The 24105-nt window shown below is 49.7% G+C and overlaps 1 protein-coding gene across 2 annotated transcripts; it reads right to left on the bottom strand.

The window, feature by feature from the left end:
- Positions 1–10177: 10177 nt before the first annotated feature.
- On the bottom strand, positions 10178–22690 carry Tal1 (TAL bHLH transcription factor 1, erythroid differentiation factor). 2 transcript variants are annotated; one of them, XM_051188481.1, is made up of 5 exons: positions 22618–22690; positions 20564–20712; positions 16864–17310; positions 15668–15762; positions 10178–13659 (listed from the first exon to the last, which is right to left on the bottom strand). In XM_051188481.1, the coding sequence occupies exons 3-5, from the start codon at positions 17307–17309 to the stop codon at positions 13211–13213; spliced, it is 990 nt and encodes a 329-aa protein (XP_051044438.1). In that variant the 5' UTR covers position 17310; positions 20564–20712; positions 22618–22690; the 3' UTR covers positions 10178–13210. The 2 variants fall into 2 exon arrangements, with proteins under 2 accessions (XP_051044438.1, XP_051044439.1); XM_051188482.1 differs by lacking the exon at positions 22618–22690 and adding an exon at positions 22296–22393.
- Between the last annotated feature and the right edge of the window lie 1415 nt (positions 22691–24105).

Below are 24105 nucleotides of genomic sequence, written 5' to 3'. Positions count from 1 at the left end.
GAATCCATCATTTATTTAATTTATCTCTTATTCTCCATTTTTTTTTAACAGAAAAATGCCTTGTTTGCTATCTTTTTCTGGCCTGGCACATGGAAGGTACTGAACAATATGAACCACATTTTTAAAGTGGCAGCTCAAACATGATATTGGAGCAGTGAACGCCATCTGAGCCCTCTGATTATAACAGAATGTACTGATCTCTCCCCCATCCTCTAGCCAAGTCAAGGCGAGGGACATAGGTACTGAGCACAAACATCAGACCCTTCCCTGATGGAGATGGAGCTAGAGAAAAGCCAACCAAGGGAATACCTTTGTGCAGGGAATTTTAATCTTTTGTATGACATGGGCCTCTTAGGCAGTGTGGTGTGGTCTCCGAAGTCTTTTAAAATAAATGCCTTAAATACATAAAATAAAAAACAGAATTATCATAAAGAGCAATGAAACATAAATACAACCCTTAAAGTATGTTAATATAATAGCTGGGCATAGTAGCACACACCTATGATCCCAGCACTTAGAAAGCCAAGGCAGGAGGTCACAAGTTTGAGCCTAGCCTAAGCTACATAGTAAGGTATTCTCTCTTTCTCTCTCTCCCTCTCTCTCTCTCTCTCTCTCTCTCTCATAGTAATAGTGACAATTATGATTAACAGTAATAATTGTCATCATTTCCAGATGGGAATAACTATAAATCACAACTCACTGTGATCTACCACAACTGGAGAATGACTCCATTGGTGACAAAAGTCCCAAATGCTGATAGTCCTGCTCTGATGTGTCAACCAAAAATGGAAATCTGACTTGGTCAAAGTCACTGAAAGTAAGATGTAATGTTTTCCCCTTCATGTCTGTGTTCTGTCTGAATTCTCTCCAAACATCTTGGGTGTCTAAGGACCCAAGTTTGAAAGCGCTGCTCTGGAGGTAATGCCACCGCTCACCCCTTTGCATCGGTCACAGCCCTAAAGCACTGGTCTATTGTCCCCCTCCCTGGAGGCTGGTGAGAGCTTCTGTGCAGGGTGGGGCCACTGGGGATCTGAGCTGCAGTAGCTCTGTGATGGAAAAGAAGGGAGGCAGGACAGACATACACAGGGATTCACATCAGCCACCCAGGACAGGACTTAAGAGATGCTGGGAGTTCAGAAAGAAGCATGGGGACACTCTAACCAAAGGGCACGTCATGGTTGCGGGTGGCAGGGTATTATCTTGACAGCAAAGGTGTAGCCTGGAAAGGAAAACAGATAAGAGGGCATGGAGCAGTGTCTACTCTGTTGATCTTGAGATGTTTCTCTAGGCCACTGCCCGGAAAGTGCAGGGACTGCCCTGAACTTGTTTGTTTCTCTTCTTCCCCCATCTCTGTCCACACTCCAGAGCTCTGAGTGCCATCAATGTGAGCGATGGCAGGCTAATCGTGTGTACTTCGGTCTGTGGAGGGCCCCTTGTCTGTCTCTATGGACCCTCCAGCAAAGAGAAGAGCAGGACAAAGGCTCCCCTCCCCCTGGCCTGGGACTGCCCTCATTAGCATCATGGAGCCTGCCAGCAGGCTGCAAGCTTCCTGCAGCTCAGTGCACTGCAGCCAGGCAACTGGACAGGCCAGCGCCTTTGGCACAACCCCAACCCGGCAGATGTGGACCCTGAAGGGACTACAGCCAACCCGAACACCACACCCACCCAAATAAGCAAGCCAAGCAGCCACTCCCTTGTCTTGTCTGCTGTCTGCCTGCACAGGACCTCTATTTGCCTTGTCACACTGGCCGCCAATGCCAAGAGATGGAGAGAAGCATACAGTCTCCGAAAGGAGACAGCTGACTCCAGGAGCTAAACACCCAGAGACTGTAACTGTTACATCTGTCTAGACTCACCGGGCACAATCGTAGCAGTGCAAACCAGGCAGGCTCAGCGTTTAGGTGCCTAGCTGAGACCGCAGCCTTAGGGCAGTGGCAGACAATAGAACAGGCTGCTAGAGCCAGCCACGCTAGTACCGGCAGTTCTCAGCGTGGTAAGGCAGGTAACACAGCAGTGTATGAGGTCCCAGACAGTCCTCAGAGAGATTGGCTGGGGGCTTGGGGATGGGAGTGCCTGAAGCTATCTGGATCCCACCTATTCAGGGGTAGCAGAGTGGGGGTTGAGAATGATGGGCAAGCCTGATAGCCCATTGAAAGCCTGGCGCCCAGGGGATTGCTGGAGAGAGGGGCGGGAGCGCTGAGAAACAAGCCTCCTTTAGCCTGTGTGGGAACAGCCAGAGGGCAGAAGGCCCAGCCCCCTGAGATCCCGTGGAGCCTGGGACCTAGGAGCACCGAAGGTCCCAGGCTACAGCTGGGTGAGCCATGAGCTGGGAAGAACTGAGGGCCCTGAGCTGCTGCCGGGGCTCAGCTGGCCAGGTTGTCACAGGCATTGGGTGGGAAAAGGTTTTCTAGCCTGGTCCCATAGCTCTCAATAGATCTCAGAAGGGCAAGGGTCTTGGCAGACTATGTCACTGGGTGGCAAAGGGGTGGGCAGGGGTAGGTGATATTATTGTCAGACTACCATCTGTACAATGGAAATTGAATGAGGACACATGGAGCCTCCCAAATCAGGGAACTCGTGAAATAAGCAGTACACATATCTCCCAATTACACGGGGCCACCCTCTGACTTCCCCTCAGAGAATTCTCTGCAGTAATCATAGCACCACCTGGGGTTGATTTACTGTGGGGCGAGAGACTGGTTCTGAGCAGCTTCTCTCTGACCCTTGGGCCTCTCTAACCTTAAAATGTCATACACCCTTAGGAACTTCTGTCCGCTTTCTGAGCTCCCCAACCTTGGGATGTGGGGTCTCATCTGGACTCTCCCAAAACCTGTTCTACCCAAGCAGCTCACTTTGCCCATCAACACCTTGGTGTCATGGGGGTAGGGGGGACAGATATGTCTACAGAATGATTCTGAATAGACAGTGCAGGAAGTATGTTAGAATAAAGAAAGAACAGCTTGGTCCTACTTAGCTATGAACCACAACAATGACCAGCATGGCATGATAGCCCTAAGGGTATAATAATGACACCCATACCTTGTCAGAAACTGGAAATAAGGCCTACTTAACAAGAGGGAAATCATGCCTGGCACTGGAAACCTAGACAACTATTCAGGGCTAGTCACAGCTCTTGGAGGAGAACCTATACCCGCCACTTTACTGAACCAAATAACCCCTAACTACACGGTAAATATTGATCTTTTCACCCATAGGTAAGTGTAGTTCTCGCCCTCATCACGGAAATTTCTCTTTGCAACAGACAGAGACCACTACTACAGACAGGGAGCATTGCAGAAGAGGGGCAGAAAGAGTGAAAAAGCCAGGAAGTTTACTCTGAAATTGGGTCTTCAACAACATGGCTGCCTAGCAAGACCTAAACAAGCACACCACTAACATGGACAGAGAGCTCAAAAAACCTCAACCCTAGACAAAGAACTAAAGCAAAACTAAAGAACTCTTCGAGCAGGGGAAATAGTCTTCTCCAGAAATTAGCACACCAACTGATTTCCAATGCCAAGTGGTCAGCCCTGAAAACATACATACAAATAACACTATATGGACTGAGCAGGTTGCAGTCATATATTTAGGAGTGTGTGTGTGTGTGTGTGTGTGTGTGTAATAACACTATATATGTAATAACAATTAAGGAAAAAGGAGCCATGAATTTGAAAAAGAGAAAAGAAGGGGACACAAGGAAGGAGTTGGAGGAAGGAGAAGAAAAGGAAGAATGATGCATCTCTACTATAATCTCAAAAAGAGTTTTAAAATTATAATGAAAAAGCTGCTTGGAGGTTGGTTCCCAGAGGTTCTAGGTTCTAAGTTCTAAGTTCCAGGGGTTCTGCCATCATATCCTTCTTACAGTCACATCCAGGTCTTAATGACAACAGAAAGCTCACCTCAGTCTTATGTCCAGCAGGCCATCATACTAGGCTATGGATGCTGTAGCACCCTGACTCCTTACTTGTGTCCCCGCCTACAGCTGTGGTTACCAACAAAGTGCCCAAAACATGCTCTGACCACCCTCCTATCTGCTCACAACCCTCACTGTGGCTCCCATTACTCTCAGAAAACTTCAAATTTTTGGTGACCAGACCTCAAGACTTCTCTGGCTCAATATTTCCAACCATATATGCCCCATTTTCAAAGGCTACAGTCTCCAAAGCACACCCCATTCTTCCCAGTATTATGCCTCTTTTCACTCACAACTGTACCTCAAATTCCATTCTTCTCTGTACCCCTGATAAATTCTTACCCTTCCAGAGCTAGCATTCTCTGAGAAACCTCCCATGACCTTTAAGTGAGCCACACTCTTCTCCTGGTTGGCCTCTAGGACAGTCCTTAGTGCATGGATTCTACTACCTGACTATCTGTCCCCAGCATGGCCTGGCTCAACATAGGAGATAGTAAGTAACTAGTAACTCAAAGGATGAAGGTCTAAAGCTTCTAGTCAATAGCCAATATCTGTACATGGCCCTTTGCAGTTAATTCAAATTAAACACAATGACAAACACAAAGTTACCTGGTATGTTAGTCATCCTTCATGTATTGAAGGTTTATATGTGTTTAATAGCTGTCATGTTGGACAGAGCAGATCTAAAAGTTTCCACAACTTTGGAAGTTCTAAGTACCCTCCTGGGCTGAATAGGCGGTGACTCACTGAACCTAGTGTTGAGTTCCCGCTCATCCTAGCTCTTATTCCATGTCCCTTGTTGTGATGGTTATTCTTGGCTGTCAACTTGACTATATTTGTAATGAACTACAATCCAGAAAGGGAGGGCAAACCTATGATCTGGATCGTTTTAGGCAAAAAGACAACATGCCTTTGATCTGAATCTTGAGGCTGGAAGGAACAGACTTAGGATCCAAATCTTGAGGAGGGAAAACTCACCTTTAATCTGGGCCACACCTGCTGCTGGAATCCTATAAAGGACAATGGAATGAAGAACGCGTCCTCCTTTGCTTGCTTGTCCTTTTCTCGACAACACAGCCATTCCTTCACTGACATTGCAACCTACTTCTTCAGGATTCCAGCATAAACTGAAGACCAGCTGAGACACCCAGCCTGGCGGGACTGAGGAACTACTAGATTCTTGTACATTCCATTCACAGTATTGTTGGATTAGTTCAAGTGCAGCCTGTAAATCATTCCAGAGAGGGAGAGAGAGAGATTCGTTGCATAAGTGCTGTGACGCTAGAGAACCCTGACTAAAACATTTGTCTTTCTAAATTTTCCTTTCCATTTTTGCAGCCTGGCCCAAACACTGTACAAGGCCATGCCAAACCAGCATTTGACAAGAACTTTTTGATTGATTCTCTCACCCACTTCATCGAATCATGCTGGTGTGGACTTGGGAAACCATTGGACAAATGCAGCCCTGCTGAGTGCACCCAGCTGCCTACCCTTAGAGTCCAGCATCTACATGGCAGAAAATAGCCCAGCCTCTAAAGGGTAGCCAGCAAGCCTCTCCAGAAGGCAGGCCTTGTAGAAGGTGTGGTCAAGGCATGTCTCTCCATAGGCAAACAGTCCTGCATGGGCCTGAAGACCCAAGTTCATCCCTACTAGTCTCAGATAGAAGCCTGGGGTAGGGCTTAGGGGGAAAAGAGCTACAGAGGCTGGTTGTCAGAACAGAGGAGGACTAGGGAGGGGAGAGTCAGAACCCCCTCTCTTTCCCTGCTATCAGCACAGCAGTCCTCCCCCACTTCCTCTCTTCGAACTGATCACATCCTGTTATTGTGTGGAGAGAGAAGCCAGGGAGCTGGGGAGGGGCAGAGCTCAGACCAAGCCAGTGAGGAAAGAGTAAGGAGAGGCTGGAGGACACATCACTGTGATGTAGGTAACTAACTCCAGGAGTTTTCCTCACCCTAGGTAGCCTGGGCAAAAGTATGGTACCCAGGAGGAAGCCAGCATGCCTGAACCAGCACGGTCTGCCTCAGAAAGAAATAGATAATGCTAAGGACAGAAAGTGGAACCTCCTCCCAGATATCTCCTAACCTTCCCTCAGGACCCGTTAGTTCAGCACACATTTGCTCAGGGTCCCTATTGTCAGAGCTAGTCTGTACAAACCGCTAAGCCCCTCCCATAGCACTTGCCTTGAGGGTTCTCCCCTGCACCCACTTCCACTCAGCCCACCTCCTGCAGTGGGTGGTCCTTGCTGGCTACCCAGCCTTACCTGGCAAGGAATAGGCCCATAGAAAGTCCTGGTGTGGTGGGGTGATTAATACCTGTTCCCTCATCTCTTCTGTTAGGACAGCCCCACCCTGGTCCCATTTCCAGGAAAAACAATGCTTTCTACAAATCTCCCTATATAATCTTTTTTTTTAATAAAACAGACACTTTGCATATATTATTTTGAAGTCCTGTGACAGTCCTTGAAGATGAGTGCTAACATCCCATTTAACAGATAAAGAAACCAACCTCAGAATGATAAAGTGACTCACCCACAGTCACAAGCCAGCATACCCCGTAGCAGCATCAGGCCTCAAATAGCCCAAGTGATCCTGACCCCAGGCCAAGCTCTTCTAGTGGCCTGCCTGCTTCTGCTGCTCACTTCCTCTAGTCATGAACTGTGCCACATCAACTTGTCCTTACTCACTGTCCTCATAGTCGTCCACTGAGCCTATCCTCTAACCAGCAAGCTCCTCACTGCCTCCACACAGATTGTACATCTGATTCATAAATTCTGAACCTAAATCTGTAGCCATCTTGCCCGTAGGGAGAGCACAGCCAGCTCCTCTAAGAACTCCAGCTGCCCACTGGCCATCTCTTCATTTTCCTGACCTTCCTAACGAATCTGGAGCACGAGTTCTGGGGGTAGCCCTTAATTTACATCTAGTTCACCTTTCTCAGTGCCCTTCAAACGGCGGGCTTCATGTCCTTCCCTGTTCGATGCAGGTATACATGCATTCCTTTGCTCAGATTCATAGTGACTGAACTCTATGACTGAGCCCGCCTGGTGCCTGACTTACATGGGCAGTGGGGTGATGACACAGTAATGGCTTCTGGGGAACATATACTTGTTTTATAGAGAAAGAAGCAAGTAGGGGCTGACATGAGGAGGCTGGACAGCTGGGAATGGACTAGATACACAGCCCCCGCCCCTGATCTTTACTATGCAACACTGGCCTTTCAGGTCTTCGTTGAAAACTAGCCTGTTCCAGACAGTGCATGCCCTCATCCCTGCCCCTCCAGTTAGAAAGAACTAAACACCATTACCCTCTCAGAGCAGGGCTACTACCTACTCATTCTTCCCTGGCCATGCCAGGACTGAGCCAGCCATCTGCCCCTAACCAACCCAGGAAGCAGTGGACCAGACATTTATGCAGGAAAGACTCTCCTGCCCTCACTTTCTTGCCACTGTCAGAAACGAGGCCCGGAGAGGAAAGAAGAGCCTGCAGGGGGAGGAACTGTTGTTCCTTGTCAATAGAAAAGGAACCTGAATCTTTGTGACTTAAGGTGCTGGGACAGAAGGCTTAGTCCAACCTGATTCCAGCTCTGGCGACCTTGTGTTTCAGTCCAGAAGCAAATAAATAGGTGAATGTTAGGGTGGGAAGGGCCAGCACACAGGGAGTCCCATGGGGACGAAAAGGAGGCACCCAACCCCATGGAGTCAGGAAAGCTTCCCAGACTTCAGGGACAATTCAACCAAATAAAAGGAGAGTGGGAAAAGAGGATGGTAATATCCGTGAAAAATAAACTGAAAGTGAAAGAACTTGCATGTCATAAAACAATAAGAGAGGGCTGGAGAGACCGCTCAGCGGTTAAGAGCTCTGACTATTCTTCCTGAGGTCCTGAGTTCAATTCCCTGCAACCACATGGTGGCTAACAACCATCTGTAATGAGGTCTTGCGCCCTCTTCTGGCTTGCAGGCATACATGCAGGCAGAACATTGTATATATAATAAATAAATAAATCTTTTTAAAAAATAGTCTAGAACAGGAAGGAAGAATAGGAACAAAAGAGTGAGGGGTGGGAGGGTGGGTAGGGATGTGGTCCAGTTGGTAGAGTGTTTGCTTGGTTTGCACAACGCCCTGGGGTTAGTTCCCATCACTGAATAAACCTGGTATGGTAGTGCACACCTGTAATCCCAATGCTCCAGATAGGGGCAGGAAGTTCAGAAGTTCAAGGTCATCCTCAGCTACTTAGTGAGTTTGAGGACAACCTGGGCTACATGAGACCCTGTCTCAGAAAAACAAACAAAAAACACAACATCAACAGCCAAAAAGGAGTGGTAAGAAATAAAAGGGAACAGATAAAAAATATTTCAGGCAAAGCCTCAGAATACTTTTCTTCGTGGAGTCAGGGATTCTGGACTTCAGGAACAACACTGTCTCAGGGAAAGGAGGCCTGGGCCTGCCTAATTGTCACTATGGAATACAAGGCTTGGAAAGACATTTTTCTCTCTGGTTCTCTGTCCCCACAGATGACCACCATGGGCCCTCTCTGTTCCATTACATAGAAAGGCTTGTTTCTCCTGAGAACAATCCTTCTAGGATGGGGAGGGGTATCCTAGGACCCTCAGACTGCTGCCTCTACTCCTCTCTGCTGATGCTCTCTCCCAGCCATCAGCCATCCATGCTAAAACCAATTAGCTCAACCTTTCTTTGCATGACTCCCCAGCTGTACTGAATATGGCTGGCTACTCCTCTACCCCAAATACTATTCTTCCTTCCCTACCCTCTTTCTTTCTCTCCTTTCATGGCAGTCTCTTCATCCTGCCACTCCAGGATGTGAGCCTAAGATCTAATTTTTCTCCCCACCTCAAGGCCAAATCATACTCCTTGCCCTGGTCCAGGGAGAGGCATATCTGAGGAGTTCCCCACAGGCTGGGTCAGAACTTGACACTCGGGCTGAATTTTACCTCTTCCCTCTAGGAGATGGATAGAAGCCAATAAGGCAAGTGCTGCTGAGACTAGAGACAGGCAGGATGGGAATTAACTGTGATGATGTTGAATTCCCTGGTGGAGGCCATCTAAGCTAGTGTCCACATCTCTAGATTTGGGGGTGAGTACTGAAGTCCAGAGAGGAAGAAAGGAAAAGCCTTTTTAGAGCCTCTTAGCCCATGTGACAGGTAGACAGACCCAATCTTGTCCCTAGGACAATGCTGCCCTTGAAGCCAGGAATTCCCTGACCCTGAATGGAAAAGATGGCACCCTGGGGCCTTCTCTGAACTGCTCCTGTTAATCTGTCCCCTTTTGTTTCTTACCACTCCTTTTGGTCTTGGTTTTTGAGACTGTCTTGTGTAGACCAGGCTAGCCTGAGAGTCATTGTGGACTAATACTAATCGATTTCTGTTTAACTCTAGTTATGTGTGTGTTTATGCATTTACCTTCTCCCTTCTAGAATATAAGCTTCAGTGGAGAACATCCATGTTTGTTTTGTTCAGAGCTGAACCCTTGCCAACAGAACAGTGTCTGCCCAGAGCAGGTGCTTAGCAAATGCCTATTAAATGAGAAAACAAAAGCTACACTCAGTTGGAGGTGCCCACCTGCAAATGTGCAATGACCTCCCCAAGACCCACAGTCCCTGTCTCAAATTCCATTCATGAAACATCAGCACCTACATGGCAGCTCACAACTCTGTTAACTCCAACTCCATGGGATAAATGTCCTCTTCTGGCCACTGTGAGCACTGCACACATTTGGTGTGGACATGCATATAGGCAAAACACCATACGCATAAAATTTTAAAAATTTAACTCTCTCAAAAAAGAAAACAAGAAAGAAAGAAAAAAGGCCAGGTGTGAAAGCTGCAGCCTCCACTGAGTCATCAGGAAACCTGAAGACACCAATGGTAGGTAACATCTTCATTTGTCTGTCCTAAGCCCTCTCTGTGAGCAATGGCCCCTACCAGGGAAACTGGTGTAATTGGAAGGAGGAAGCTAACTCAACATGCTGTCCAGGACTGCAAACACTAAGATAGAATACTGAAGCCCTGTGAAGTCTTGCAGGAGGAAAAAAAAAAAAAAAAAAAGATAATCTGTCCCGAGAGGCTAGCTTTCTTCCTCCCTACAGGCTTGCTCTTCCCGCTTCCTAAAAGGAGTGGAGCCAAGTCTTGCCAGGCTTTTCCTTTTTTCTTTCTTTCTTTCTTTCTTCATTTCTTTCTTCCTTTCAGGCTTTTCCTTTTAAAGTCTCCATTCTCATGCTCTAAGGTGCAAAGTGCAAGCAAAGTCCAGGCCCCTTTGTAAAACTTTTATTTAGAAATACTCCCCCATATAACCTTATATATATGTATATATACACACACACACCATCATCACCACACTGGTATTTTTTGTTTTACCCCCCCTCCCCCAATAAAGAGTCACACGCCCACAGTGTTGGCCTCTAGGCTGTACAAACATCAAGGTACCCGGAGCAGTTACTCCTCTTCTGCAGAAAAATGCAGAGACCAACATAGTTCATCACATACAGTACGACACTGACGGAAAGTGCTGGGCCTGCCCACAGACATGGCGTGCTATGTACACAAGCTGGGGCAAGCCTTCTGCGGAGGGTCGTGTACCACTGGGATCCCAAACATGGCTAGACCCACCCAAAAGGCCAAAATAGCTGTCAGCTCACTACAGTTGCTGTGCCCTTTGTTTTTGTTTCTGGAAAAGGATAAAGGTTGTACCATCTTGTCACTTGCCACCACAAATAAGCATAAATTATTCTTGAAACATAGGATTCTTTCTAATTCTTATGTGCATTGTTTTCTTCAGATGCTTTTTCACACTTACATTTTCCCCTTTTGTGCAGATACTGTTGCCATTTCTTCAAGGGTGGGAAGGAGGCAAAGGAAGAACGATATGGGGTGTTGAAGATGGAAACAGAATTTGGGGTCTCCCATAGCTCTTACAAAGACCAAAACCCTAGCCCTTCCCTTCTGGCCCTTCAGAAGTACAGCAGTCTGGAGGCAATCCCCAATCTCTCTCTCTTTCTCACTCCTGTCTATTGCCTTGGAATCAGGGAGAAACTAAGATAAATCTAGAGCAATGAGGATCTGGATAGCTCAAGGGAACCTAAGTTATACAAATAGCAACTGTCCAGGATCTGAACTTTGGCTGGAACCTCACTGCAGGGTCATCACTAAAGATAATGAAGCCTTTGTGTCTGTGCTGGGTATTGAATGCAGAACCTCCTGTGTGCTGATCTCCACTGCACTTCATCCTTAGTGTACAACAGAATTCTTTACAGACTCATTAACAAGTCCTCCCCATTGCCTAGTGTATCCATCCCAGCGACACTGCAAAGCTGAGAATAGGAACTGTAATGTAAGCTCCCAACAAACGAGTGGTCTCTCTCAGAAAATCCACCTGCAGATCAACATTTCTTCATTCCCAAGCCATCGTTCCACTGAGAATAAAAAGCAGCCTTGGAGCTCAGGACAATTGTTCCATTTTCACATGGGTCAGACTCCTTGTACTAACTCCCAAGCAATGGGAAGAAGCCAACCTTAATGTTCACGGCAATATATGTGACACACAGTGTGATACAAGACAAAGAATCCCAGTGCCTTAGTAGCTGACCATATTGTCCCTATGGTTGGGGACCTCAGTGCTTAATAGGAAGGGGAGGGGAGCAGGATCCATCTTTGTCTGCATAAGTCTATGTATACTCAGGCTGGCCCCATCATGGTACTGAAACACAAACAGAAAAGTGATGGGCTCTTATGTCACATGGTGGAGTCTTTGGCTCAAAGGCAAAACCTAGGGAGACAGGGGAGAGGGAAAGACAGAGAGAGAGACAGAGAGAGAGAAAGAAAGAGAGAGAGAGAGAGAGAGAGCACTCTAGGTGACTCTGATACAATGACAGATACACAGGACTTCTGTGCAGTTTGTTCCATGGGCTTGAACTTCATTATATGCAGACCTTTCTTTAAGAAAACTCGGTCCCACCACCAGGATTAACACAGGAAAGAAACAATGGAGCAGTTGTCCATACTACAAAAGGATTCTCCACTTTACAAAATGACTTGCAGGGGTAAAGGAGAAGGATTTGCTTTACAAAAATTTCATGTACAGCTTTTAGAGGGGGCACTCACGTTGCATTAAACCAACCTACCATGAGCAAACATGGGGCCTGCAGTTGTGTGACAGGAGCATACTTAAAGTTGGGCTGAGCAAATCTGCATGCTTATATCTCAAGCCAGGGTCTCACCTCTGACTGGACCCCTTGCCCTAGCAGCAGATTGCATCTTGGGTTGTATCATGGCCCAGAGTTTCCACCAACAACTGGTTAGGCAGAATCCCAAATAGAGTATTTACAGGACAGTCTGTACTCCATTTGGAAGTACAGACCATCAGCCAACAGACATCTTGCAACAGGAAGCTTCCCCGGGGAAAGCCTATGGGCTGCATTACTCCAGCACCAACATGCAATGCATCAACCACTATCATTTGCTCCCCTGCATGGACAGTGATGTGTAGGAGGTGAAATCCAATGCCCCAAACACTCTTGCTTTGTTTCACTCTAATGTCACTTTCTCTTTCTGAGCCTGCACATAGCCCAACAGAGCATGCTCCAAGCTGCTGACTCAGTCCTCACAGCTGCAGGATAGGAAGGCAAGTCTCAGTGGGGAGAAAGCAGAGCTCCGATTCCCCGGAGCAAGAAGGGCTGTTGGGTTTTCTGGCCCAGCTAGTTGAGAGCAGACTGTCTGTTCACTGGCCATCTTTTCCAACCAAGCCCTGAAGAAGGCACCTCGAGGCTTGACTCTCTGGAGTAGCTGGCAAGCTAGATGGATCAACTCGGACCTGGGTGAAGATGGGACTCAAGAAATGGGCAGCTCTTGGGTACCTATATATTTGAACAGAAGCTGCCACAAAAGCCACCCCAGCCAGCTCGGGATGGGCTAAAGGCAAGGCAGAGGCTGCTGGATGCCTCAGGTAATGGGTGACAACCCCAGATCTTGTCCAAAACAAGGCTCACAAACTCTAGACCAAAAATGGTGACACTTGAGCCACTAACTGAGAAGTCTTGGGAGTTGGGAAAGGAAGAAGACTGTGCCATCTTCAGATAAAGTACCTACTACTTCACTCCATTTTCCTTTTCTGTTTCCAGGTAGGAAACAGAAACACCAGCCCAGGGTTCCTTGGGACTTCCCAAAGTTCAGACTATAAGGGAAGCTCATCAAATCCATTGCCCTGCTTCTCTTCCTACCTGCCCCGAAGCCCAGCAACCCAGGGGCCTATGGGCCCCTACCTGCTGGCCCTGGGCAGCCCCAAACGCATCACCGGGGGCCAGCCCCATCAGTGGCAGGCAGCAGGGCAGGGTGGAGGCTGCGGGCAGTGTGCTTGGGCGTTGGCTCCTCTGTGTAACTGTCCGGACTGGCTGCTCCATCCAGAGAGCTACCACAGCTGGAGTTGGGGGAAAGCACGTCCTGTAGAAGGTCTTCAGGGGGCATGCCACCTCCTGCCCCACCCCCACCAGCTCCCACCACAGGGTCCTTGCCAGGCTTGGCACGCTGGGTGCCTTCCTCCTCCTGGTCATTGAGCAACTTGGCCAGGAAATTTATGTACTTCATGGCGAGGCGAAGGATCTCATTCTTGCTTAGCTTCTTGTCTGGTGGGTGGGTGGGGATCAGCTTTCGAAGCTCAGCAAATGCCCCATTCACATTCTGCTGCCGCCATCGCTCTCGGCTGTTGGTGAAGATTCGCCGCACCACTTTGGTGTGAGGACCTGAAGGTGGAAGGAATGTGTCAAAAGCAGGTAGAGACCTTCAAAGGGCTCTTCTACTGAGACACTCAAGACCCAAAAGCACCTAGGCATGAAGTAAGGAGGAGTAAGACAAGCAGGGCCTCCACCCTTGTGGTGTTCACATTTTAATGAAGATGGGAGAAGGACAAGGAACAAACAACACAACAAAAGAGCAGACTGACAAGTAAAAGGTGTAAAGAAGCTACTGTACTTAGTTAAGGTGGCTAGCAAAGCATTTATTAAAAACAAAACAAAACTTCAGGTTGAAGCAAAGTCATCCAGACACAGGAACGGAAGAAGAATCCCTGAGCAGACAGAGTGACACATGCAAAGACACTGGGGTAGAAATATGACTGGTGCATGCCTGGCTGGAGTAGTAGGCATAAGAGAAGAGGGTTCATATCTCATAAGTCCCTATAGTAAGAAAGGCATAAATTCAGTTCCAAGTGTAACAGCACAGAGTGCGAGCATGGCATATATTTCCTAAGTGGACTTTCACAGAGGCGGGTAGGAGAATAGAGGGGAGGATGAAGAGCAGAAGGGAAAGGAAAGACTTCAAGGTCCCCAACCCCAGGAAAGGAGTAGAAGACAACCAAGCACAGCCATGGTTCTTAGGACTGCCTCAGGACCCAATAATCATTACCACACTGATGCTAGGACTGCCGGATAGCAGCCCATACCAATGCACTTGTGTGCAACACCTAAGGTGTGCAGGGCACTGTGTCAAGTATTCAAGCATGACCTGGAATTCTCAGGGCAGGGAAAACACAAGAGGTCCCCCCTCCCCTGTGTGGTAGCAGTCTTCCCTGCTACCACAAAGCCATAGGCCCTGTGGACCTTTAAGTAGTTTGGTGTACAGAAGGGGCAGCCCAGCCTGAGGGTCCTACTTATCCTCTTCCAGTAACCACTAGGTCCAGGGCTCAGATTAGAAACTTGGGGAGGGGGGAAGTAAGGGACAAGAACATCTGAATCCACTGGTTACTTTATGGCTAGGTGTGGAGGCAGTGTTCAGTCTGGGACTTACTTGACCAAGTAGATGCCTACTTCTAGATGGTCCCTTTTTTCTCATTTGCATGTGCCTATATCCACACTCTGTGTTTTCCCCAAGAAGTTTCCTCAGCCCTTGCCTTACTTACAGTTCCCAGAAGCTTTTTAAGGGTTAGAAACAGACCAGAGAAAAGACCACAAACCTGGAAGGCAGACCTGCACTGAACTGTCTCAGAAAAGCAATGTGATGCCCTCAGACCTCTAGACCAAAGAGGGGGGTCTCTCAGCTGTGACATAGGTCCAACCCTTTGCATCATGGCTAATTTCATGAGCTAGTGGAAGCTCCTAGGTGAACAGGGGGTATTATAACTGTCATCACAGTGAGAGCCAGCTCTCCTCCAGCCTCAACACACTTCCAGCAGGGGCCCCAGACAGACAGCAGCACTGGTTTGAGTCCCTTAGCCTGCTGAGAAACCACTTTTCTGCCCTGGTACCATCAGGTCAACATTGGGAGGAGTGGGCAGAGCTCCAAATCTTCATTCATCTAAGCCAAAGAGTGCTGAGTTCTCCTGGTTGTACATATTCCATGGCACAATAAACCATTCTTGGTCTCAGTCCAGAATGTAGAAGAGGGACAGAGGGGTCCCACAATAGACAGAACTGACAAGAAACTCTTAAAAGGCACAGCTCCAGCCAGGGATCCCAAAGTGGATTGCAATTCAGGGTCTTCCTGCAGGTTAGGAATTGGAGTTGAGGAACCTGGAGTGTTTCTACCCACCCTGGATCCTTGTCAAAGTATAGGGACCAAGCTTAGAGTAGAAACTACATGTAGCTGACAGTACAGATTTGATTTAAGTGCCAGTCCAACTCAGCTCCAGGGTACAGAGTTCTAGCAATTTGGGATTCTGGGGTGGCCTTCTCACCTCCGTGAGATATCTGCATTGTCCCCATGCTCCCCATTGCAGATGGCTCTAACCAGGGTAAGGGATGAGTACAGACTCACCATCAGTAATCTCCATCTCATATGGGGAGGGCCTCCTCTTCACCCGGTTGTTGTTGGTAAACATGGGGAAGGCATCTGGCTCCCCGAAGAACCCACTGGGGAAAAAGCAGGTGGATGACAAGGAGGTTGAAGACAAAAAGGCTTCTTAGATGTATTTTCCCTAAATGTCTTGAGTTACCCTCCCCCTAAGGCAACTCTGCTCCCTGCACACTTTACGCACATACACAGAAGAAGTGAAGCAGCAGGTGAGCATACAGAACAAAACATGAATGTGTGTGTGTGTGCTCGAGCGCGAGCACACACACCCACACGCGTGCACACACACACCCACACCACAAACACACACTTGCCTCATCCTCCCCCATCCCACGCTCCCTCGGTGCCCAAAGTCATCCAATCCTGTCAGACACCTTTGCTCAGAGACAAGTACCTACACCGGAGGTCACAGGCGGAGTGATGACAGGCAACTCTAATACCACACAGATCTCAGTGTCTCCTGCAGCCACCTTCCCTCCATCATCATTCCCTCATCCCTTCTGGAGGGAACACAGATTCAAAGATGGCTCAGTAGCTCGCCACAGCGCTCCCCTGCGGCTCTGCCATCACATCTTCTCCTAGAATTTCTTCCCTCTGCCCACCTCTCATCTGCCCTCACCACGGGGGGGCCCAGCAAGGAAGCCAGTGTTCTCACACCAGCTATACCCGGGTGGCCCCAACATCCGCAGGTAAGGGGAAGAAGGGCTAGGCGCGGATGAAGGTGTTGCTCACCGCATCCTAGCAGAGGTTGAGAAGAGAGGTTTCGCTGCAGCGTCCAGAAGTCGCCCTTTGCAGCAAAGATCACCTCTGCAACAGAGGCGCATTGACACACTGGCCTGGAACTCATACTCGATATAAGAATCCCTCCTGCCTAACACGGTTCTTAGTAACCTCCGCTGCTTCTCACACCCACCCACACGCCTGCACCCTTAAATAAGCAGGCGGGCACCAGGGTTTTCGACAGAAACTGTGTGCTCCCTAAGTCTCTTTGGTCCTGCCTGCCAGTCTGTCTCACTGAGGCCCCCTTTCCCACTAGTGCAAGGGGTTGAGGAACTCTAGCCACTACTCCCTTTCGCCCTTTCATCCTGAGTCTTTAGCCACCTCCTTTCTCCTTGAGCCCATCAAGGACCCATAACGCAGCAAGGGACCAGGGCTCTCACCTGCCTAGAGAGGCCAGTGGCTGGCTGAGGCTGTAGAGCAGCGCTCGGCCAGGGCCACCGGGGGCTGCCAGCGCGGGTGGGCTCAGCTGCACCATGCGGCCGTCTGCAGGCAGTTCTGGGGGAGCCGAGGCGGGAGCGGGAGCTGGGGCGGGTCCGGGAGGTCTGCACAGCTCGGTGGTGGGCACTCGATGGCGAGCTTCTGCTGCCACCGCGTCGCGGCTCTTTAAATCCCTTACGGCACCGCCCCCACTGGCGGGGCCGCCCCCCGCGCCGCTACGCGCGCCTAGCTCGATGACTGGGGGCTCCGCAGGGGCTGCGCGGCTCGTCTCCTTGGCGACGCCGTTGAGCAGGACTAGGTGCGGGGGGGCCATGCGGGCCTCGGCCGCGTCCTGTCCCTCTAGCTGCGGGTCACTGCGGGCCGCCTCGCTCGGCGGCCGCTCCGTCATCCTGTAACAGGATAAGGGACAGAGAGGCGATCACTCACTGAGATGTGAAAAGCAGACAAATTCAGCGCCACGTGGACACACACCCCTACCCGGGCGTGTGAAGGGCCTGCGGGCCTGGGGCTGGAGCGAGGTGGTGGTGTCTCTAGATTAGAAGAGGGAAGTGTTGGGAGAGCCCGGGGGTGGGGGTGGGGAGTGGGGGCACAGGGTCCAAGGGTAAGAACAACTGGAGAAAGACAGCAGAAACATTGGAAGAAAAGGAATACAACCAGCGAAACAAAATCTAGGGGAAAAGGAGGAAGGAAATGCACGGAGAAGAGAAAGACAGATCACCCAGTCCCTCTTTAGGCCACAGGGGAAGGGGAGGGAACAAATCCCCTGAGCAAGCAAGCATATCCTTCCCGCCCCCCTTTTGGTTTTGGCGGGGAATCTCTCCCGCCTGAGCAAGGTGCTTTAGGAACCTTTCCCGATTTACCGCCACACACATGCACCACACATAAATACACCCAAAAACATTATGGTAGTGGAATAGGGTGTGTAGGCTTCAAGAACTGAGCTCTGTTCTGCTACACCTCAGAAGTATTCCAGAAAAGCCAGCCACCTTCCCCCCAATACTCTCCCTGCCAAGAGGGAGGGTGTCTACTAAGCAAACTCACACTGTATTCTGCACACAACTACCTTACCATGAGAAAAGAAGTCAAGGAAAGGAGCTGATCCTGGATTCTGGCCCTACTCTCCTGCACACTCCACCCCATTCTGCTCAGCTGGACTAAAAAATGAGCATAGGTCTGGGTGGGAAACCTGATTGAGACACCAGGGACCCAGACACTGGAAAGTACTCTTGAAGCCAGTAGAATCTGGGCTCCTCTCCTGATGAAGGAGAAAAATACCAAGAAGGCCCTTGAATTCTTCTAATGAAGCACTACAGGCAGTAGTGTTGTCTATAACATAAAACTCAGATCTCACTGTACATTGCCTTGTCATATAGATCCTGGAGGCCAGAAGCTTAAACCATACCTCCATGATGAGCACAGACACTCTATTTCCCAACAGTGTGAGGGATCTTGCATCACCTAGCTTTATTCAGATGGCACCTGGCCCAGCAACAGGCCAGACTGTTGCTGTAAGACTCCAGGATCCAAAGTTGGAGGGTACTTGTGAGTTGCTCTAATTTTAAAAATAAAAATGCAACGAAATCACCAAGTATGGTGACACATGCTTTTAGCCCCAGGCTGAGAAGCACACTAAAGAATCCACAAGTTGAGGTTAACCTAGGCTATACATGACCCCATATCCCTAATATGTACATTTATGGATATATATGCATATATACATATACAGACACTACTTTGGCAAGATTTATAAATTGTTCAAACTAAGATTTCTGCTCCCAGAATTAAATAATTGGCTACTTTATTTTGTTTTAATTTTTGTTACATTTACTTATTTGTGTATGAGGCTGCACATGCCACAGCCACTAATTTAAAACTCAAGAGGGCAATTTTCAAGAGCCTGTTCTCTCCTTTCACTGAGTGAGTCCTGGAGATCACAAATTGTTTGGCTTGACAGCTATGCCCTAACCCACTGAATCATCTTACTGGCCCAAACTGGGGTATTTTAAGACAGAAATACAAAAATATTCAAGTCAGTTCCATACAAGAATCCATCTAATCACTGGTGGCAGACATGGAGCTCCCATTTGACCACCACAATGTCCTGAACTAGAGTTATCATGGGAACTCATGCTTCCTATTAAGGAAAGGAAATTGAACCTTCTTCAACCTCCTGCAAAACTCAAGCAACTGCAATTCAGGCTATACAAGCTATTCTGGTTTAGTCCAGTCTGGAAACAACAAAATTCCCCAAGTCTTGTCACACACAAGTTGCAAAGCCAGTATGGCCCTGTGATGCTTCACTGAAATTGAGTTCACAATTATAGTGGAGACAAAAGGTCTATATACAGAGAATACCACAACCACCGGAAATGAACCAGAAGTATAGTAGCCACCCTGGCTTCCCTCCCTACTGGTGAAGTGCACCAGAAATAAACCAGCCCCTGGTGAAATATATAAGCCAGAGGTGCCTAGCTCACTGCTACCACCATCTGTGTGCTTTTAATGACCATACTTTAGTCCTTGCTTCTAAGGACAAACATTATGCACTGTACTGAGCCCCAGCTTCCCTCTGGCACAGTTATACTCCCTGAATAATTCTGCAGCAGTGATAGAAGCTGCTTCCCAAGGGCCAAAGGGAACACATAGTCCAGATGAGTTGACCCTGGCCCCCAATGCCTCATCAGTTTCCAGTAGAAGGATCCATGCTCAGCTCTGGAACCTTAAGTAAACCTAGCCCACTTCTACGACCAGGATCACCCCCAACAGCCCCAAGTTAAACCCAAATGGCTTTTATGCACTTGTTTTTATTAAGGGAGGATGGAAATGGAGGAGGCTCAGGACTAGACCAACACTAGACTGCAGCATTCGACCATTTCAGCTCTTTGTACTACAGAGACCAGGCTGCAGCCTCAACCCTGATCTTCACCTCCCAGTCGCCCCAATTCCAGCCAGCATGTGACAATGAATGCCTGAACAAGGGAAAGGGACAGCACCTTTTTGGCACCCACACTGCATCTTCTCCAGCAATTTGTAATACCCCAAATCCTAGCTCGGGATTTTTTATTTCCTTTTTTTAAAGAAATAGCCATCTCCTTGGACTTGGCCTCCCATCCCTCCATTGGCAGGCATACGCTAGACACCATGGTGAAACACAAAGCCTGCACTGCAACCAAACATGCCAGTGATCAACGCACTATCTCTGCTACCACGAAAGTGGAGATGTGTTCCGCACAGCTTCCTAGGCCTCAGTCAGGCCTTAGCCAGGATGGCCTTGGCCTTTTTCCTGCCTGAGCTCCAAGCACAGCCTGAGCCACCCGGATGTAGCCACAACAAAGTTACGGGTCTTGTGAAAATGTGCACGGAACCGGGACCATGGGAGCGGCCTGGAGGACATAATCCAACCAGCTGGTTTTATCCGAGGCCGGAAAAAGGAAAGGGCCCTGCTGGAGACCTGAGGCAGCTAGTGGCAGTCAGATCCCGGGTTCTTAGCTTAGGTTGTCACCCCCCCCCACACACACACACACACACCCTGCTGCCGCCAATCTTCTCAGTTCTGAGCCTCCCCCATCCCAGTCTGCAACCCTGAACACTGTTTCCACAGACATTATTACCCCCTCCACAAGACAGTGGCCCGAAACTCACCTGGGGCATATTTAGAGAGACTGGCCCTTCTGGTTAGGACCTCCACTCCTAGGCTGGAGAGGGGTCGAGGTAGGAACCCGGATCTGTGTTTTCCCGGCTCTTGTTCAGAGGCCAGCAGTCACTTAGCTAGCGGTGAGGTCCTGGGCGGTCTGCCGCGCCCAGAGAGAGTTTCCAGGAAAGATGGGGGTGGAGAGAAGGAGGGAGGGCGAGAGAGAAAATGGGGGTTCAATAGTTGGGAATTACCTCGTGTGCCCCGCCAGCCCGAAGAATAGCAAATGTCTTTCCGCCTCCAACTTGCAGGTGTTTGGAGCCCCCATCCCCCAAACACGTCCCGATTTAAAAAAAAAAAAAAAAAAAAATGAACCCTACACCTGACCAATCAGGAATAGCTACTTAGTCCAACAACAACAGCCTCTCCCGGCAGGCTGCCCAGAACATTTTCGAACCCTCTAACGGATCTGTCTGATTCAGAATGGCCGAATATGTTTTCTAAGCATGGATTCCGCTAGGCTATGCAGCTTGCTCGACAACCTGTACCCGGCTTCGGCTATCGCCACATCGCGAAGGTGTAATTCCCTTTCTGAAGCGGGTAGAGAGGACATGTTGGAGAAAAGACTCTTCGGGCCCTGGTCACCCACCGGGTCAGAACCTGGGAGCCCCCAGCCATTCTCTTCATGACCCCCATCTGCCAACCTTCTGTTCAGAACGAAGGCAGAACCCGCTTCCAAAAACCCTATTTCCCCTCTTAGGGTTGGAGGGGAGAGGTTTTTATCTATTATAGTTGGGCCTCCCTTGTTTTCTTCCTACTGGGGAGGGGGATGATATAAAGGAAGGGATTTCTACACCGTTTCCTCCACCACCTTTACAAAACGATTTTCGATTTTCTTCGGGGTTTTGATTGGCAGAAGGTGGGAATAACGCTTATGATGTTTTGTAGCGATAATCAAGGCAGTAGGGAAGCGGGTCAAAAGAAACCCGACTCTGCTTCTAAGTGAAGATTTGGTTTGCTTTTATCTCCCACCCCCGCAGGTTTTTAAATTTATTTAGCCTAAGTCTTCCACCTTCCAATGGCACATCGAAGACTTGGCTTAATCGTGAAGGCTCCTTCTCTCTTCTGTGGCTTTGGCGGAAGTGCAAGGCTACCTCCTCCCTGGGTATCAGTTAGGTGCGGGAGGTTTTCTTTCTCCTTTCTAATCCAAAGGAAGGAGGGAGGGGAAAGCGGGGAGTACCCCATTCCCGGTGTTACTTGAGGTTAATGTTTGCTTTATGGCTGAATCTCCATCCCAAGTACCTCTCCATTTTCTTTTCCTACCCCAAACATGACAACTTGGAAAACAGAGATAGGGAGGGGCGACGACGGGGCTGCTTTGTTCATCCTCCAAAGCAGCTGAGGGGACGAGCTGGCAAGCTTTTTGTTCAATTGTTTTAATTAGAAGGGGGTGTTAATGGTGATGGTGGTGATGACGAAGGTATTATCACAGTAAAGAGGAAAACGCAATCCTTTCTTGTCCAGCTAGGACTGCACTACGCGGTCCCTCCAACGAAAGCGGATTCTGAGGGCAGCCGTCTGTATGCCACGGATCTGACCCTTCCAGGATGGGGCAAGGACTGAGAAAATATCCCCCAAGGTGATCCCGAGGACCCCCCACCCGTGGCACCAGACCTGGAAAGTACACCCATTGTCCTTCCCGGCCTCTCCCCCAACCGCCACGGAAGCACCCTCGAAACTGACCAGAAATGGACGAAACCTGGGAGCTGCGGACGGGAAGACGCTGGACTCGGCGAGCTATGTTCAGATTCCAGAGTGCAAAACCGCCCCCCTCCCCTCAAACAGCGAACCTCCCCAACATGAAGGCACAGTCTGCCTTCTGCCCGAGCTGCTGCTCACTGGGCTCTGTACTCCCACCTGAGCCAACACTGGCTTCCGAATACATCATAATTTGGAATAAAATGTGAAATCCCGCTCCCCGCCCCCATGCCGACGCCCCCACCAGCGCCGCGATCTCTCGCACGCCCTCCCCCCCATTCCCGCCCCCAGCGATCTGCAAACGCACCTCTAAAGGACACAGGCACACAGGCACAGGACTCTCCGTGGACAGGACCGCACATGGTCCAGCCCCAGAGTTGGAAAGCAGATGAACATAAACCAGCTCTGTCCCACAAGCCGGTACCAGGCAGACCGGCACACTGTCCAACAAGACCCAGCGACATCAGTCCCACGCAATCGCTCACAGACATACAACCTCATAGGGTGGAGATCACACCCGCCCGGCATAACCAAGCCAGCCGAACACTTTGTCCAAGGCCACACACTGCGACACAAGGACCGACCTTGTTGAGAAAAGAAACGGGGTAATTTACATACAACGAATAAAAAGCAGAAGGGCCAGGAGGGTCGAAGTCCCCACACCTAAACAGTACAGGCTTCTCACTCCCACACACGACCTGTCGCCAAAAGCCCGGGCGGGGAGCAGCCACCGCGGCCTGCGGCTCACACACACACTCTCAACCCGGCCGCCCGCACACACAGCCCAGAAGCAATGGAAGCCACCAGCGCCTTGCACTTTTCTGTCTGTTGCGCAAGGGGAAAGGGGGAAGGAAGGAAGAGAGTCTCCCCCGGCGGGAGGGGCGGCGTGGAAAGTGCCCCCCGGGAAGAGCCAGGGGAGAGGGAGCCCAGGCTTCGGCGCGCACGGGAAAGAACTGTAGAAACCCATGGGCAATTCTGCGGGAGGCGGCTGTCGCCTGTCCCCGGGAAAAAGGAAGGGATGCTCTCGTTTTTGCGCCCTGGGGTGCGCGCTTGGCCGTGTTGGGCCGCCCCCTCCCGCTCCCAGCCGCGCGCTCTAATCCGGCTCCCGCCCGCAGCTTCGTTAGCACGGGCCGTGTGCGCCGCCGAGATAAGGCGCCGCCGCGGGCCCGCCCGCCCCCGATAAGCGCCTTGGCCATTATGGGCCAAATGATTCATTTTAATTTGGCAATTTCTCTGGAGGCAGCGGGGAACGGGTTGCGGCGCTGGGCTGGCCTAGGAATGCGCAGCGGAGAGGGCTGAGCGTGCACTCTGGGACTTGGTGGGTCCAGCCCCACTTCCCACCCCGGCCTCTCGGGATTCCCACTCCTCCACAAACAACCGCACTCGGTTCTCCGCCTTCCAGATGCTCCTTTGGCGGAAGCTTTAGCCTCTTAAGGCCACCGTGACTCCTGAGCCATCACCTCCAACCTTTGCTTCTTCATTCATTTTTTGGTGTCTTCAAAACCAAACAGCCACCGCCTTTTCTCTTGACACTCTTATTCCCATACCCGACCACCAGTTCCTCGCTAATAGTCAGCCTTGGCCCCTGACCACTCTAAACTGGAGTTGCTCAAATTCAAGGGGCTCTATGGGCGAACAGAAGAGATACCAATAGAAAGTCTAAACATTTGGTTTCAGGATGAAACAGAACCCACTGAACTACCCCCCTCAACCCCCCTCCCCCGCTGCCCCGTTGCTTAACACATATTTTAATCTTAGTACTGAAGCATTGTTTCAAACATTCTACAGATACTAT

Source organism: Phodopus roborovskii, unplaced genomic scaffold (genome assembly GCF_943737965.1).
Source record: "Phodopus roborovskii unplaced genomic scaffold, PHOROB, whole genome shotgun sequence".
NCBI classification, from domain to species: Eukaryota; Metazoa; Chordata; class Mammalia; order Rodentia; family Cricetidae; genus Phodopus; species Phodopus roborovskii.
The sequence above is the reverse complement of the archived record's forward strand: the minus strand, read 5'-3'. Positions and strand labels throughout refer to the sequence as shown.